This window comes from Fukomys damarensis, unplaced genomic scaffold, assembly GCF_012274545.1.
Source record: "Fukomys damarensis isolate Sample0158 unplaced genomic scaffold, DMR_v1.0_HiC HiC_scaffold_14, whole genome shotgun sequence".
Taxonomy (NCBI): Eukaryota; Metazoa; Chordata; class Mammalia; order Rodentia; family Bathyergidae; genus Fukomys; species Fukomys damarensis.
Window position 1 is genome coordinate 48,100,229 of NW_022900926.1, and position 16,348 is coordinate 48,116,576.

The 16,348-nt window shown below is 32.2% G+C and overlaps 1 protein-coding gene across 3 annotated transcripts in view; it reads right to left on the minus strand.

Moving 5' to 3' along the window:
• The window catches only part of Ibtk (inhibitor of Bruton tyrosine kinase), an 80,501-nt gene that overhangs the window by 42,406 nt on the left and 21,747 nt on the right, over positions 1–16,348 (minus strand). For all 3 annotated transcript variants that reach the window (XR_781598.2, XM_010631121.2, XM_010631120.2), the window contains exons 5-16: positions 16,060–16,170; positions 14,597–14,767; positions 14,314–14,431; positions 14,050–14,230; positions 11,977–12,100; positions 9,734–9,911; positions 7,312–7,486; positions 5,568–6,170; positions 3,292–3,378; positions 2,156–2,238; positions 2,031–2,068; positions 1,243–1,339 (exon numbers count right to left, since the gene is read on the minus strand). Coding sequence is in view for 2 of the 3 variants with exons in the window: in XM_010631121.2 (XP_010629423.1) it covers positions 1,243–1,339; positions 2,031–2,068; positions 2,156–2,238; positions 3,292–3,378; positions 5,568–6,170; positions 7,312–7,486; positions 9,734–9,911; positions 11,977–12,100; positions 14,050–14,230; positions 14,314–14,431; positions 14,597–14,767; positions 16,060–16,170 (1,966 nt within the window). In the remaining variant the exon portion in view is untranslated. The remainder of the gene's footprint in view (positions 1–1,242; positions 1,340–2,030; positions 2,069–2,155; positions 2,239–3,291; positions 3,379–5,567; positions 6,171–7,311; positions 7,487–9,733; positions 9,912–11,976; positions 12,101–14,049; positions 14,231–14,313; positions 14,432–14,596; positions 14,768–16,059; positions 16,171–16,348) is intronic.

The following is a 16,348-nucleotide window of genomic DNA, read 5'->3' on the forward strand; positions in this document are numbered from 1 at the left end:
CTTTTAAATACTCCTACTTTTCAGACAATTACTCTGTTAAATCATACTTCTTTAGCTACACAGCTACATTCTCCACTTGAATATAGAGTAGGGTCTTTCCATCTTTTTATCTTCATATACAGCTGTGGTAAAGTGAATACCACAGAACACTAAGTAGCATTCCAATAAAGTTACTGGTAGCCAAAATACTGTAGACTGCCTGATAAAGCATATAAATACAGTCATAACACAGCAATATTTACACACCCATGTCCACAGCTGCACAGTTTGTAATAACTAAAATTTGGAAACAACTTAAGTGCCCAACAATTGGAGACTGGATAAAGAAAATGTATTATAAAATGGAGTACTATTCAGCCATAAAGAATGAGAAACTAAAGACATTTATAGCTAAATGGATGCACACTGAGGTAATACTTTTAAGTGAAATAAATAGGACATGTGTAAATTCTCTGGAGCGAAAAACTGAAAGTATAAATAAGGATCAAAATTTATAACAGATAAGTGAAATAGGAAGAAAAGTTGCCAAGGGGAAGAGAAAGTGGGAGGGGTAAGGAAAAGAAAAGAGGGTGATGGAATTAATATGAGAAAAGGAAAAAATGGAAACAAAGTTTGTAAATAGGGAGGGGTGGAGGGGTAGGGTAATGAGGAAAAATTAAAAATCAAGATATATTATGTAAAGGTACAACTTTCCAATGATGAATGCCATTATATTGTATCCCTAAAATGTACCAATAAAATTGTTTAAAAACTGCAGTCTCTTCAGGAATTTTGCTTTTTTGCTTTTGTTTTTTTGGTTTTTTGAGACAGAGTCTCACTATGTAGTTGAGACTGACCTAGAACTCACTATGTAGCCAAGGCTGGTCTCCAACTCAGAGCTATCCTCCTGCCTCAGCCTCCCAAGTACTGAGATTACAGGCATGCGCCACCATGCCCAGCATATCCTCTGCTGTCATTGCTTTTCAGCCTTTGGGCTAAGATCAAGTGTATTCTCTGCTGTCAAATGATTCATCTCAGAGGCAGCTAGAAATGGCACTATAAAATCTAATTTCAAACATTACATAAAATTCATAAGAGTTCAAGAGATCATGAAAACTTTTTTATTCTTTTACTGTTAGTAATCATCTCTATTGCTTAACCTAAATTAAACCTCTTACAGCTCATTTCAATTAAGATTCATGTTGATTTTAGCATTATTCCATATATCTGAAATACCTAAAACTTGCTAACTTTTATTATTACCTTTTATCACCACAGCTTCATCAGTATAGAGGTAGTCCAAAATAACTTTCAATATGTCAGAATGTATTGGCATTTCCAGAGCAGCACAACTGGAAGCCTGAATAAAATAAAGTAAAATAACTAACTTTAAATAATAAAATACTATCTTCTGATTTATGAATATGAAAAACTTTGAATAATAAATCACATCAAAGGAAAAGAACATGAAATTTATAATACACAAAGCTAAAATAAAATTCAGCATATTTAAGTTTCATAAAGGAATAAATAAAAATCTTAAGAAACACACACTATCTTCCTAACACACTTCTTTTTTTATTTTTTTTATTTATTTTTTTTTTGGTTTTTTGAGACAGGTCTCACCATGTAGTTGAGCCTGACCTGGAACTCACTATATAGCCCAGGCTGGTCTCAAACTCACAGCAATCCTCCTGTCTCAGCCTCCCAAGTGCTGGTATTAACAGGCCTGCACCACCACACCTGGCCCTAACACACTTCGTAATAGTAATGGGAAAATTTTTTATTCAGGTAACCCGGTAAGAATTTTAACCTCTAAATGCTACTAATAAGGGCCGGGGATTTAGCTCAGTGGTTCTGGCGACTGCCTCGCAAGCACAAGGACCTGAGTTTAATCCTCGGTACCAATAAATAAATGAATGAATGAATGAATGAATGAATGAAAAACTGAGTTAAAATATCAGGTTCTAATTCTGAACTTTAGTATATAATTCCCCCAAAATATAAAGAAGTGTAGTTACTAGCCCAGGTGCTTTCTAATTAAATCTTACCTCAATCCATGAGCTACTCAGCATACTATGAAAATATTCTGAAAGGGGAAAAAAAAAAACCTCAATGCAACAACAGTAATAATACTAAGACAAACAAATTAGCAATTAGTAAAAAGTATACCTACCAAGTCTAGCACAGAGAACACATTTGTGACAAGGAAATTCCTTTCCATCCACTGATTTCATGGTCACATCACACAGAAAAGAACTTAAAAAAAAAAGTTTAATTGAAACGAGAGTGATTTCTTTACATATTCAGCAATTCTAATGTTATAAAATTTGGCTTCAGCTTTTTTTTTCAGTAGTAGAGCTGGGCATGGTGGTGCACACCTATAATCCCAGCACTTGGGAGGCTGGGCAGGACTGTCATATTTGAGGCTAGCCTGGGCTACATAGAGAGTTCAAGGCCAACCTGTGCTACCTAGTGAGTTCTAGGCCAGCCAGACCTATATAGCAAGGCCCTGCCTCAAAAAACATAAGTAGGCCAACAATAAAAGACTTGGAGATATAAAAGCAAAAAGATTACTTTATCTCCTTCCACTTTAGGGAAAATAACAGTCCTACAAAAAAGATAATTGAAAAAAAGAACTGAGTACAGATAAGTTTTTAAAAATCTTCTGGTTTTTATTTTTATTTCACACAAGGTATTTCACACAAGGTATTAATATTTAAATTACTTGTATTTATGGGACCACCACCCGCCCGGCAAGCACAAGGTTCTGAGTTCAATCCCCGGTACCAAAAAAAAGTTACATGTATTTAAAGCTTTTTAATCCACTTATCTATACAACCTCTCCTTTGCCAAACAGTCTAGACACCACTATAATTGGGTTTCTCCAAACGCTTTTACCTACAAAGTACAAATACCTAACACAAAACTTTTTGTCACAAACATACCTAGAATAGCATATCTATTCTTTGAAAATTTATATTAAAGAAAATCATGATGAAAGTATATAATTAGTAGTATGAGGTCTACGTTAAATTCTACTTACAGCAAATAGAAAATTCAAGCAAGAAACAATAAAAATGAAAAATTACTCTCTTCATTAAAAGGAATAACCTTCAAGCAGAAGAAATGGAACACTACCAATGTTTCAATGAAGAGTAAGGTTTTTATCCATTACCTCAAAATATCTCCAACATTTTCAGAAATGAAGACTAGAAAAGGTGCATTTTGCTTTAAATATGGGTAAAAACAGCTCTATTTCCATACTTTAGTGCCAAATTCTAGAAATGAAAACTTCATTTCCTAACTTACCATTTTTTCTGACTCAGTTTCAGTTCATTACCAGTTTTTCTGGCAATAACATTAATCTTCTCATTTTCAAATCTGACTCCATCTAACCTATCAAGAAAAGATGAAAATTACCAAATAGCAGATATGTTCTCCTACCCATATAAATCTAGAAGAAAAATTCAATAAATAAGCTTAAATGTGAACATAATTAGCTTCTACAAAAGGATCTCAACACAAATCCCCACACCAAAATAAAGAAGATACCTTTGCTCAATTTAGTTAGGATTAAAAATGTTAAATTACTGAAAAAAAAAACCTCAAAGCCACAGCACAGAGTCCTTCTCTTTTTTAATCAGTTATCAGAAATGTATTTTAAGTTTTACTTGAAAACTTTAATTTTTATTACTTTAGTATATATAAATTTTTTATACAGAATATAAAGATTTCTAACCTATAGTGACATATATTGTTTTGATAAACACAAACAAATGCCTTAAAAAAGAGAGGGTAAGTATTGATGCTTTCAAGCTGCAGCTTCTCTGGCTAAAGGTCAGCAAAAGGATGGTGTGCAAAAATTATAAAGAAAATAGGCACTGTTATCACTCAGATACAGTACATGGAAAGATGGTAACCCAGAAAGTGGTGGAAGAAAGCTAAATAAAAATAACGCTTTTTAGCTCAGCAGTGCCATGCATGCCTCACAAATGCAAGTTCCTGAGTTCAATTCCCAGTACCAAAAAATAAAATAAAGCTGTGACTTCAAAGAGAACAAGATATGATCCTAAGGAAAGTATGAATTTTTCCCTTGCAAACTTTGTAAAAGTTCTGCTGAAACAGACTCTCATTATTGCCAGGCCTATGTGTACAAAGGAATCTGTGTGGAAAAAGCTTTTGAATTCGAAAAGCTACAACAAAATTTGTCAAGATGTATCAACAAAGTTTCTGGCTTTCTATTATTTTACCTTCTGCTCTTACTTTTCAAGGAATAATATAAGGAAAAAAGTCGGTTTAAGACAAATAATCAAGTTTAAACCAGACCAACTGATTGGTAGTCATTCCTTTGTTTTCAAGAAATTTTGAACAGCAATGACCAATCTATGGCCTGAAGTTGTTATTTTCCTTATGAACATTTTATTGAACTAGAATAAGTGGGAAATTTAATGAAAAAAAAATTCTGAGTTCTGCAAACACTTTCTACTTTCATGTAATTCTTATCCCCACCATCTACTTTGCAAAGAAGGCAAAAGTGAACTCAGCATTCAGATTTGGAATTCTTATTTTTACTACCTTACTGGTAGAATAGTTCCTATAATCAGCAGTCTCAAATTATTTAGTTTCCTGGGATTTAAATGTTTGAGGCCACTAAAGCTAAATGGTCCCTTAGTAATTAGTCCAGACCCAAATCAAAGTCAAGTTGGAGTTGAGATTTTTTTAAGAATGTTTTTGGGCTGGGGATTTTAGCTCCGTGGTTCCATCGCCTGCCTTGCAAGTGCAGGGACCTGAGTTCGATTCCCCGTACCAAAAAAAAATTTTTGCTTTTGAAGCCAAAGTACCAGTTCCTTTATATGTGAATAATACAAGAATGACCCTTTGCCTAAATGAAACATTTCCTACACTGAATTTCAAAAAAACACAGTATCTTGAATTCAAATAGTCATTAAAGACAGAATATGTTCATCCATATTCACATATGAGAATGTATCCCTATTCTTTAGAAAGTTTTGAAGCAGAAAACAAAGTTTTCTTTTTTTTTAAACACTCCCCACTCCCTCTTCTAATAAATAGAATAAAGTAAATCTTTAATCTTTTCTTTTTCAACAGTGTAGACTTGAGTTTCACTTGCAGATTTTTCCTATACTGCCTTCAGAGATTCAGGACTTCTGTTTTTAAAACCTGTCCCCAATATAGGAGGCCAAAAAAGTATCCTCTATTCTAATTGATGTATGTATAAATGTACATCACTATAAAAATATGTAGGATACTGTAGATAATGTGACAATACAAATGGTAGACATTGAATTGTTAATGTTTTAAAAGTACTGTGAAAAGGTAGTTTTAGCTGTTGAATTTTTCTACAAAGTTTTTCAAACAGTATTTGTCTAGGATACTCTTGTTATTTAAGCATATCCTAAAAGATTACAATAATACAAAAGGAGGGGCCAGGGGTTTGGCTCAGTGGTTCCGTCACTTGCTTCACAAGCACAAGGGCCAGAGTTCGATCCCTGGTACCAAAAAAAACCAAACAAAAGGAGGACTTAATGAGAACAGTACAAGAATAGACATTAAGGAAGTCATACCTACTACTCAGATTACTGAGGCCAAATTTGTTTGCAACATTTCGTAACATTCTTACAGGATCATCTTCCCCAATACTTTTTCCTTTTTTCAAAGATTTGGGTTTGCTTTTCTGTCTTTCACTAATTGTATGAATTTGATTACTTTTGTAAACTTCAAATGTTGACTTCTGACTATCATCTTCATAGCAATTTACTTTATTCATCTGTAAATTCAGAGTGTCCTGATATTCTTCTGGTTTTCTACTTAAGTGTACTTTTGGTTTGAAGCCATGAGTTAAAAAGTCACAAGTATCTGTATATATGAATTGTAAAAGGTATTCAAACAAATCAGGATGAACTTTCTCTACTACAAACAGATGGCATCCTGCAGAATCTTCATCTTTCCTATAAACATCTGGAAATTCTAAAGTAGTACCATCTGAAAGAAATAATCTCTGAAAAAAGTCAGCACGCACTGCCAAAATATATTTATGCGCAAGGAAGATTCTGTTGCCAACTTGAAATGTCACATCATGGATATTGTCCATTTCGTCTGCTTCCCTCAAGAGCTTGCCAAACTCTTCAAAAAAGGATGATGAGGACACAGCTGGAATTTCATAAAGGCTAGAAATAAAACAAATATAATTTTTACATTCAAGAAATTAGATGGAAAGGGCATCCCTGGCTGATTCCCTTAAAAATGAACTGTTGTGTTAAATATAATTACTATTAATGGAACTCAGACAATTTTAAATATTATATTTCCAAAAATATAAGAATGTCAAAGGCTTACTGTATCGACCTTCAAGTTTTTACTATCTCTTTTTGTTTTTTTCTCATACTAAAATGTCAAGAATTAAGTTTTCCTTTGAAAGAAATGCTATTTCAATAAGTAAATGCTAAAAAATATACATTCAAATGGCTATTTTATATTTTTAATATTAAATATATACCTAAAAACATTTAAATACTAATCAAAAGTTTCCAAATGTTTCCTCTTTTACATATCTCCTATTTTACAAATGAAAAAACAAAACAAAACAAAACAAAACCAAGATTTGAGCAATTACTTCATGTGCTACACCAAAGAACAAGTGTAACACTCTAGTAAAATAAACAGGTTACAACCAATCTGCAACCCTGGTTCTTTCAGTACAACAGGAATGCAACCACAGCTTCCCAACCTACATTTCACCTCACTAGGTAGGAGGACAACTTTCCTGCTGTATCTATCTTAGAATGAAGGATTTTCCAGATGAGACCTTGAGTGTGTAAAGTGGCACAGACTTGGGCAAACCTCGATGGTTGGTCACTCCACTTACAAGATTTCTTCTCCCCTCATCAGTACCTTTGATATTTATCTTATCTCTGTACTAATATGATTTAGAATATCTGCTTGGGATTCTATCCTAGAGATGGCTCCATACCACCTCTTCTTTTGTCAATTGTTATCATACTCAAAGGTCAGAAATTTTTGCAAATCACATAATAAATATTTAAAATACATTTCTCAGAATGGGAGAACACAGAAGACATCAAAAAGTATTAAAGGCAAATTTTGTATGTGTGAATCTATGTTTTCAGACACTATCAGCTCTTCTATCACCAATTCTACCTTTAGGTTATCGAACATATTAATTTGTCTAAAGTCTCTATCTAAGACTTCAAAATAGTTCAATTAAATTTTACCAGTGCTAATAAAAACAAACAAAAAATCCCAGTGATTTTTAGTTCTAAAAATGAAATTTAATAAATACAAATGTACCTTGTTTTAGGATCTGACTGCAGGATTGCAAAGTTACATCCACTTGGATCCATGCTGACGCTAACAGCTCTGTGGGCAAAAGTAAGTTTCTCAAGTCGAATTCTTTCGTACACGCTGTTTGTATCAGATACACAAGACACATCTGACGAGGAATTATGCAGATTTGGTAAAATGTCTGTTAAAAGGAAAATAAACTACCATTAATCAAGGCTTTATTGCAACTAAATTAAAATAATTTAGGGTTAAGTATGAAAATACCTTTTATATACTTGTATATTAATTATTTGATAGTTTACTCAAGCATCAATTCAAAGCATCACCTCAAACGCACTCAGATAAGTGTGTCTGTTTACATTCTGACTATCCCAAGCATCACTCAGGAAGGTGTCATTTCAACCAATCATTTCTTGGATTGAATAAATATGACATTTTTCTAATTCCTGTTATATTACCTTATAAAAATTAATGAAGAAATGTAATTTGGGGTTATCCTGTATTTAAATAATTGGACCAGTAAGTGATTAAGTTATTTAGAAAACCTTTCTTTCTCTATAACACAATATTTTAAACATGTATTTGTTGCAATACACAGAAGACTTTTGGTGGATCAATTATCTATCAGTCACGATTTCATCACTTTCAATAAACACATCTTCTATATTACAGACAAAATTATCCAGTTATACCTACTTTCAAAATTCTTCAAATTGCATTAGAAACATATAAACCTGAGGTCTTCATAATCTGCCTCTTTGTTCCTTCCCTTTCCCTTTCCCCTTTCTTGTATATATTCAGCAAATATCTGCAATACCATACTGTGCTGCTGGGATAGAGAAATTATGAGTGTATCCACGGTGAGGTAGTAGTAAACAAGAGAATCCTATCTTTGTCCTAAGTACACAATCTAGCGAGGAAAACAGAAATTAAACGGTTGTATAATTAGCAGTCAAATCACGGCTATGAAAGCACATGGTGCATCCCCATGAAATTTACCTATAAAGAACTCTTGGGCTGGGGATATAGTTCAGTGGTTCTGCAACCTGCCTCGCAAGAACAAGGTCCCAAGTTCAATCCCCAGTACCAAAAAGAACAGAACAGAACTCTGGCTAAAGTGTGAAGAATTTTCAAAGTTAGGAAAAAAAAAAAAAGGGAATAGATCCAAAGAATCTGTATTAAGTCCAGAAAAAGAATGAAAAGAGATATAGATTGATGTGGTAGCAATTAATCTGGAGAAAAGTGGAAAGATTTCAAAACCAAAAAACATTTAAGGTTGAAGTTAAAAAAAAAAAAAAAAAACAAAAAACCTTGATGACTGATTAAATGTAGTGGGAGGATGTCAAAAACAACTGCTTACTAAGATAAACATACAGAGTATAAGGTCATGAATTCAGTTCAGTTCCAGGTCCCTAAATAGGACGAAGACACAATTTTAAGGGTTTCCAACATTTACAGATTAAACCTGCGTTCTAGTTCCTCTCTCAAATTCTCTCTACTTCAGTCTGAGGAGGCTTTATTAATCTTCCCCAATACTTAAATTATTCCAATTTCTACACTCAAAAAAACTTATTTTTAGATGAAGCAGAGCACAACTACAATCTCAGCTACTTTGAAGGATGAGGCAGAAAGACTGCCAAACTGAAGGCCAGAATGGGCAACTTAATTGGACCCTGTCTCAAAATAAAATGAAAAAGGCTAGGTATGTAGCTCAGTGGTATAGTGCTTACCTAGCCTGTGCAAACCCCCGAGTACAATCCTCAGTCAAAGAACTGGGGTGGGGGGATAGCTGGATAGGTGGCTGGAGGGATGGAGGTATGCAGGGTGGGGGGGAAAGGAGAGAACTAACCTATTATATACATCATATTAGCATCTGTCTCAGTGAACCATAAATATTTATTAAGGGCAATACATGTCTATTGCCCTTACAAAGCTTATAAGTACCTCAGAACTTATGAATAACTCATCTTATGTATTTTTTATCATTCAGACTTTGTTCTATATCTGGCACAATAACTAGATCGTAAATGTTTACAGACTCGAGTAATATGTAAAGAAATAAAATATAATATAGTATATCAATAAATTATTACTCATTCCTTCAAAGCTTTATGATTTGAAGAATGTTTCATTCTGAGTAATTATCAATGTTCTTTATATATATATTTTCACATATAATAATTTATTCATTCAACAGACCATTTAATGAGAAATCACAGTATATATAGGAAATACGTCAAATGTTAAAAATATAGTGGAATGTATATATCCCTTGCCATAACTGAACTTATAGTCTAACAGGAGACAGGTATTAAACTAATCACAAAGATAAACATATAAATGCTTATGGGTAAAACCTAATATTACTTGTCAAATTAAATGTTAACTGAAAGGTACTTTTATATTCTGTCCACACAAATGAACTGACCTTTCTTCTCAGAACTCTTTCTTTTTTCTTCAAACCATTTTCCTCTAAATGCTTCTCCATCTTGTGAAACACACAGAATCTCATTTCTACTTAAAGCAATGTCAGAAATGAAGACCTGCCGTGGATAGGCCCAACGACACTGCTTCAGAGAACTATTGACAGACCGCCAGCAAAATACCTAAAGCCAAATCATACCAAGACATTAAGTAATATAGCATCTGAACAAGCAAAACCTGATATCAAAAATATTGTCAAAATAAAAGCTCTAATTATAGTATATTATTTATTCTTCCACAGAAAATACAGACATTATAAAAGTAAACATGATTTTAAAGAACTATGTCTTTCAGCAAAGTATATTAAGCAAGTGTGAAACATTAAAAATTATATCAGGGCTGGGAATTTAGCTCAGCGGCACTACGCCTGCTTTACAAACACAAGGTCCTGAGTTCGATGTCTAGTACCACCAAAAAAAAAAAAATATATATATATATTTCAAAGATATTCCTATTAAGAAGTAACTTTGTGGGCTAGGGATTTAGCCCAGTGGTGCCACAACCTGCCTCACAAGCTCAAGGTCCTGAGTTAGATCCCTGGTATCAAATTTGAGGTAAATAAATTGTAACAATGCTACAGAGAATCAAAATCATAAAGCTAACAGCTAGATACCAGGTTTGTTGTAGGAATCTATTTGGAAAAAAAACAAATCACCTTATGAAAATTCAAACCTAACAATTAAGAAAAAATACATGCAAAACTCAATAACAAAACTAAGAGTCTTAAGAGGTACAAAAATTATCATAGAGTTCAATGGTTCCCAGTGATTCTGCTAACTTTAGCAGTCCCAAGAACTACATTAGAGACTACTGTAAAGAGACAGCACCAGAGAGAAGATGAGATGAGGTATTAAGCTTCCCAATCCATTTTATCAAGAGCAGCAATTCTTTAATCTGTTCATATACTGGCATCCCAAGTATGACTACATTTGAAAAATTACAACTGTTGTTTTAAAAAGTCTAATTTCATCATTATCAAATTGAAAAAAAAAAACCACAAAGGAGTAAAGTACAAAATAATATTTGCCAAGGTGGGGCCGGGGTTCCATTCCAAGGTGGTTCCACCACCTGCTTTTCAAGCAAAAGGTCCTGAGTTTGATCCCCAGTATCAAAACAAACAAACAAAAAAAAAGTATATGTGTGTGTGTATGTACACACACACACACACACACACACACACACACATATATTTGCCAAAGTGACTTGAAAATTATTTGCAGCCAGGCATGGTGGCATGTGCCAGTAATCTCTGCACTCTGGCAGGCTGAAGAAGGAATACAGCAAGTTTGAGCCCAGCCTGGGCAACTTAGGAGAGACCCTGTTTCAGAAAAAAAAAAAAAAGACTTGGTTCCCTACATTAAAATTATCCATGCCTACAATGATCAACTTATTAACTCTTCAATTTCTAAAATGTCAAATTTCACAATACTTCTGAAAACATCATTAAACATTATTGTTTTTATTTTCTTAGCAAAAAGCAGAAAGCTATGTTTCCTAGCATAGCATACAATTTTTTCAATGTTACTAATGTATAACATATATTTAAGTATCTATAAACTTAAATGTACATTTAATCTAGAATATATAGTATATGATTTTCAACATATTTTAAGTATGTATTTCAAGATATAGTTTAAATTAACAATTTTATTGAGAGAAATGCACTAATATATTTGCACAGAGAACTAAATTCAAAACTCTTTTTAAAAGAGGTAAGATCCTTTATATAGCAGTGATCTAGAAATAACTGACTTTCATACACAGATTGATATCATCTGTATATATGTGTATTAAGTATATTTGTACAAAAGAATCTGGGGAAAAATTTTTCCAATTATGCACCAAATTTGTGACACTACTATCTTTTATCTGTGCAATATGACTTCATTATCAATACTCAATTATTTCCAAAAATTCCAGTTCATTTTCATTTTAAAAACTCTAAAGCAAATTTGAAATTATAGTTTAACACAGCAATGCTGCACAACATAGATTACATGATTAAAGGCTGTATTTTCTCTGAAGGACTAGCTCTATACTAATTACTACTGGGTGTCAAAAATAGGAAAACAAAATAATTAGAAATTATCATTAATGTAGCAATACATTTTCATATTATCAGTTTTTCTACAGTTGTCAACTGAGAATAAAATTACTACATTTTTTTACATATAAAATATATAATACCCTTCCAGCTCCATCCATTGCAAGAATGCAGAGTTTTTGACCCCCATTTTCTTTCAAATGATCAGGATCAACTTTGTATTCCATACGACCCCCAGACACAAGAATCTTTTTCAAATTCAGCTGTCTAAGTGGGGGAAAAAAATTCTAGATTAAATTATATTCTCTAAAATATATAAACTTAATTTTTAAAGAAATGGTGACTATTCAAACAATAACCAAAAGGCAATTATTATAAAAGATGAACTAAAATGATTTGATCTATGATATCCCCAGGCTCTCCTTTCCATAAATTTACACTATTTCTCTCTATGGCAATTCTTTCCCTTTCAAAACCTCTGCTAACATTGACACACACATTAAATACCTAATCTCACTTGGTAATACACAACACATTCACTTATACTTTAAATAACTGGTAACAATATAGCTTCCTAAGTATATTTCTATTTTAACAACAAAAAAATTTAAACTACAAAATGAAATAGAAATGCTTAATTTCAAAAATGATCGATTCTAAATATACACCTACCATGAGCATCAGTAATATTGATAGTAATTCATCTATTAGCCACACATTTCATTTTATTTGTATATCTGATATAAATACCACTGTGTGAAACTTGTGTGATATGACAATGAGTGCCCTAACCTTTCAGATAGTTTACCTATATTAAAGAAAAAAATTATTTTCAAAATTATACAGTAACTTAATCTACAGCAAAATAATTTTCATTATGAACACTTGGATTGATTTATGTTTATTTACATAATTTAATGTTACAAGGGAACAGTTTTGGTGGGGTTTGTTTTTGTAATAGTAGAACTTGAACTCAGAGCCTTTACACTAAACTACATCCCCAGCCCCTTCTTACATTTTTTAAGACAGAAAATAGCTTACTTTTTCGAATTTCTGAAATTGAAACATGACCTTTAATAATGTCAAAGTAACTTCTTAATTGTTCTACAGAGATGATAAATTGCAATATCTGCAATGAGCTAACTTTATAGATGGTATCTGTTTATGAAATTAACTCCTTTTACCTGAGCAAAAGCATATTTTGTTTCATTTAAATTTAAATCCCTAATTATCTTAAAAGTTGGAGAGCTGTTGTCAAGAATTTTTGCCCACAACTGCTTCTAATGGGTGAGCTGTACTCTGCCAGGCTGTTGTTTCTGCACACTTATTTCTGTCCTTACACTTATTAATATAATTACATAACATAATGAAAAATTATATAATTATATATAAATGAATACATATAATTACATAATGAAAATATTACCTAAATGAAATAGTCTGAAAAGAGCAATGTTTTTCCATAAAAACTGAATATTTGGAAATAACATAAACAGCAAACATTATTGTCAAATCAGACTAATGACTACAAAGACTGAAATGTGCACTTCACAATTATTTTTAAGCATTTGTCCCTTAAAGCATTCAAAATGAAATCATAGGAAACATCATGAGTATGGTTTATAAATGAAAGACCTGGAACTCCCAACTGGCAGATCCACTGATGCTTAAAATAAATTTTATGATTCTTTGGTATAATTTTTTGATTACCCCACTAACTGCTGATTTACTGCATGATATTCTAACATGCTTTCTGGTACCCACAAGCTACACAAATTCAAAGATAACAGTAACACCAGTTAGACATAAATACTGAGTATAGATTCAAAGTGTATCATACACAATTACTTTTAAAAATATAAGTGTATCATATATAAAAGACTACAAATGAAGCAATAATAATATCACAAACCAATTATGATTAATCTAGTTCTCTGTACCAGATACATTAAAAAGGAAAAAAAAAAGACAGGTCTTATTCAAATATAAATATAATTCAAAAATACTATTTTGTAATTTGCAAAGAAATTTTACATATATTCACTAGATCCTGGACAAAAGACAAAAATCATTCAAGGCAAAAATTTCTGAATTTCCCCTCCATTCAAATTTTTCCCATTTAACATTGATAGAGCCCAGCATAAAGCTGCTCATCAGGTATTTGCTGGAAAAATTGTACTATTAAAATTATGTTTATTTTACAGAAATACACATACTTAGATGCCATCTTCTTGCATTGATAGTCTGCAAGTAAGTAAATATCTCCCCTTGTGGTAACACAGACTGTTGCCCCATCACTTGCAGCAACCAAAGACAGATTAATGTCCTTATGATGAAGGGCAGAGACTTGACGAGGAGCAGTTACACATTTTTCTCCATTGGGATCTAGTAAATAACCTAAAAAATTATACAAACAAATCATAAAATATGTTTTAAAAACCCAAATTAGTTGTCAGATATTGTCATGAAAGATTTCTTACCCAGCTGTCCACCATTTAGTCCCATTGTATAAACAGCTTCTCTAGTCCACAGCACTGTATGAAACCTGCCTGCTGCTACTCCAATAACTGTCCTTCCTTTTAGATATTTTGCCTGCATCTAATCAAAGACAAAAAAAATGTTTAATTTCTCATTTCAAAAAATAATATATATACCATTGAAGATGAGGTTAATTAAGTGAAAAAAAATTGTTCTGTTAATATGACATTTTGCCCATACAGGTTTTATAGCAAATAGCTTATTGTTTAAAAGAGAGAAGTTTACCTGTCTGGGCACATTACATCTGGAAGGTGGAGGAATAATTCCTAATTGATGAAAAATATTTAGACCAAATGTATAAACACATCCATCTTCAGTTAATACAACAGTATGATCCTTAGCAGCTGCCACTTGGGAACAATTATGACCACTCAGTCCTTCCACAAGTCTGGGAACCTACAATACAAGATTAACTCTATTATAATTATTTTTTTATATAAAAATGCCAGTAGAATCTGATGATACTACATCCAAATGATGTGACATATGACCATATCTAACAGAGGTAAACTTTGCATTTCAGCAAAGGTCAGATAAGTTTAAAATTATACGGTCAATGGTTTATGAGCCAAACAGATAAAGCCAGTAAATTGCAATAAAATACTTCAGTTCAATAAATGACTTTAAAGTCTGTACCAAATACCAAGTGGAAATGCATAAACTAAAAAAGAGACCTCTTCAAAGTATTCAGTGGCATGTTTAAAAAAATAAATAAATAAAGGAATCTATGCTTTCTTTCAGCAAGTAACACAACATACAATTTCATATTTCTTTTGAAGTCTTCTGTCCTGAGTTCAAATCTTAGGTCACTTAGTATTTGATCCCAATCAAATTTTTTAACTTCTTTCTACTCATTTTCTTCATGTGAAAACTAAGCAACCAAAAAATGATGCTTTACTAGCACTGGCATTACACATGAAATAAAGATAACAAAGCCTATACCTTATGGGTCTATTGACACTTAAGGTAATAACACATGAAAAGCATAAACAATGCCTGGAATCAATAAATTCTCAAAAAATGGAAGGTAGTATGCCTTTATCTCCTTTTTATAGCAGGATTTAATAGATGTTAAATATACTAGCAGTATTATCAAAAAAATGCTAAAAATAATCTTGTGAGCCAATTTTCTGACATGTAGTAAACTAGGCTTCCTCTAATTACTACTGTTTCAGTAGCATTAAAATAAATTTGTGATTATATAGTGAAAATATGAAAATACTGGCTCAATTTTTAGACAATAAACATTTTATTGAGAAATTTACAATAAAAATCTGGACAACTTCCAGAAAAGTAGTTTATAATTAGTTTGCCTTTTTTTTTGGTACCAGGGATTAAAATTGGGTCCTTGTGCTTAAAAGGCAGGCACCTGAACCATTGAGCTAAATCCCCGGCCCTAGTTTGTCCTTTTATTGCCTCAATTCTGGAAATAACTACAATGATTATTTATATACTCTCCTGACTCAATCTTTGCTGTATAATATTTTCCTTTGATACTCTTACTTTGTATCTAAAATCCTTAACTTCAACATTACATACTAGGAAAGTGATTTTTTTTTTTTATTACTCTATTTTCAACTGGACATTCTTTTTCCCAGAGTTGAGAGCAAAAAATTAGTTGTCTCAAATTTCCAGTTTACCAAAGTTTTAGTGACGTTACATAAACTGTATAATAACACTTAAATTACCAAACATGTTTGTTCATCTCCATGGCCTAAACGTCCTCCAGGACCATGACCACAGGTATAAACCTGCCCTTTCTGAGTCAGAAACACTGAATGAAATTTACAAAGCACCACCTAGGAGAACGAAGAGAATGTTATCAACTTCTCTGAATAAAACATCCTTTTATTTTATAAAAAAGAAAGACTATTGCTAATGATTTTAACTGGATAATGGGGAAAAGGAATTCATCATACACTTCTGTTTAAATTTTTCTGTAAATACATACATAAACATATATATATATATATATAT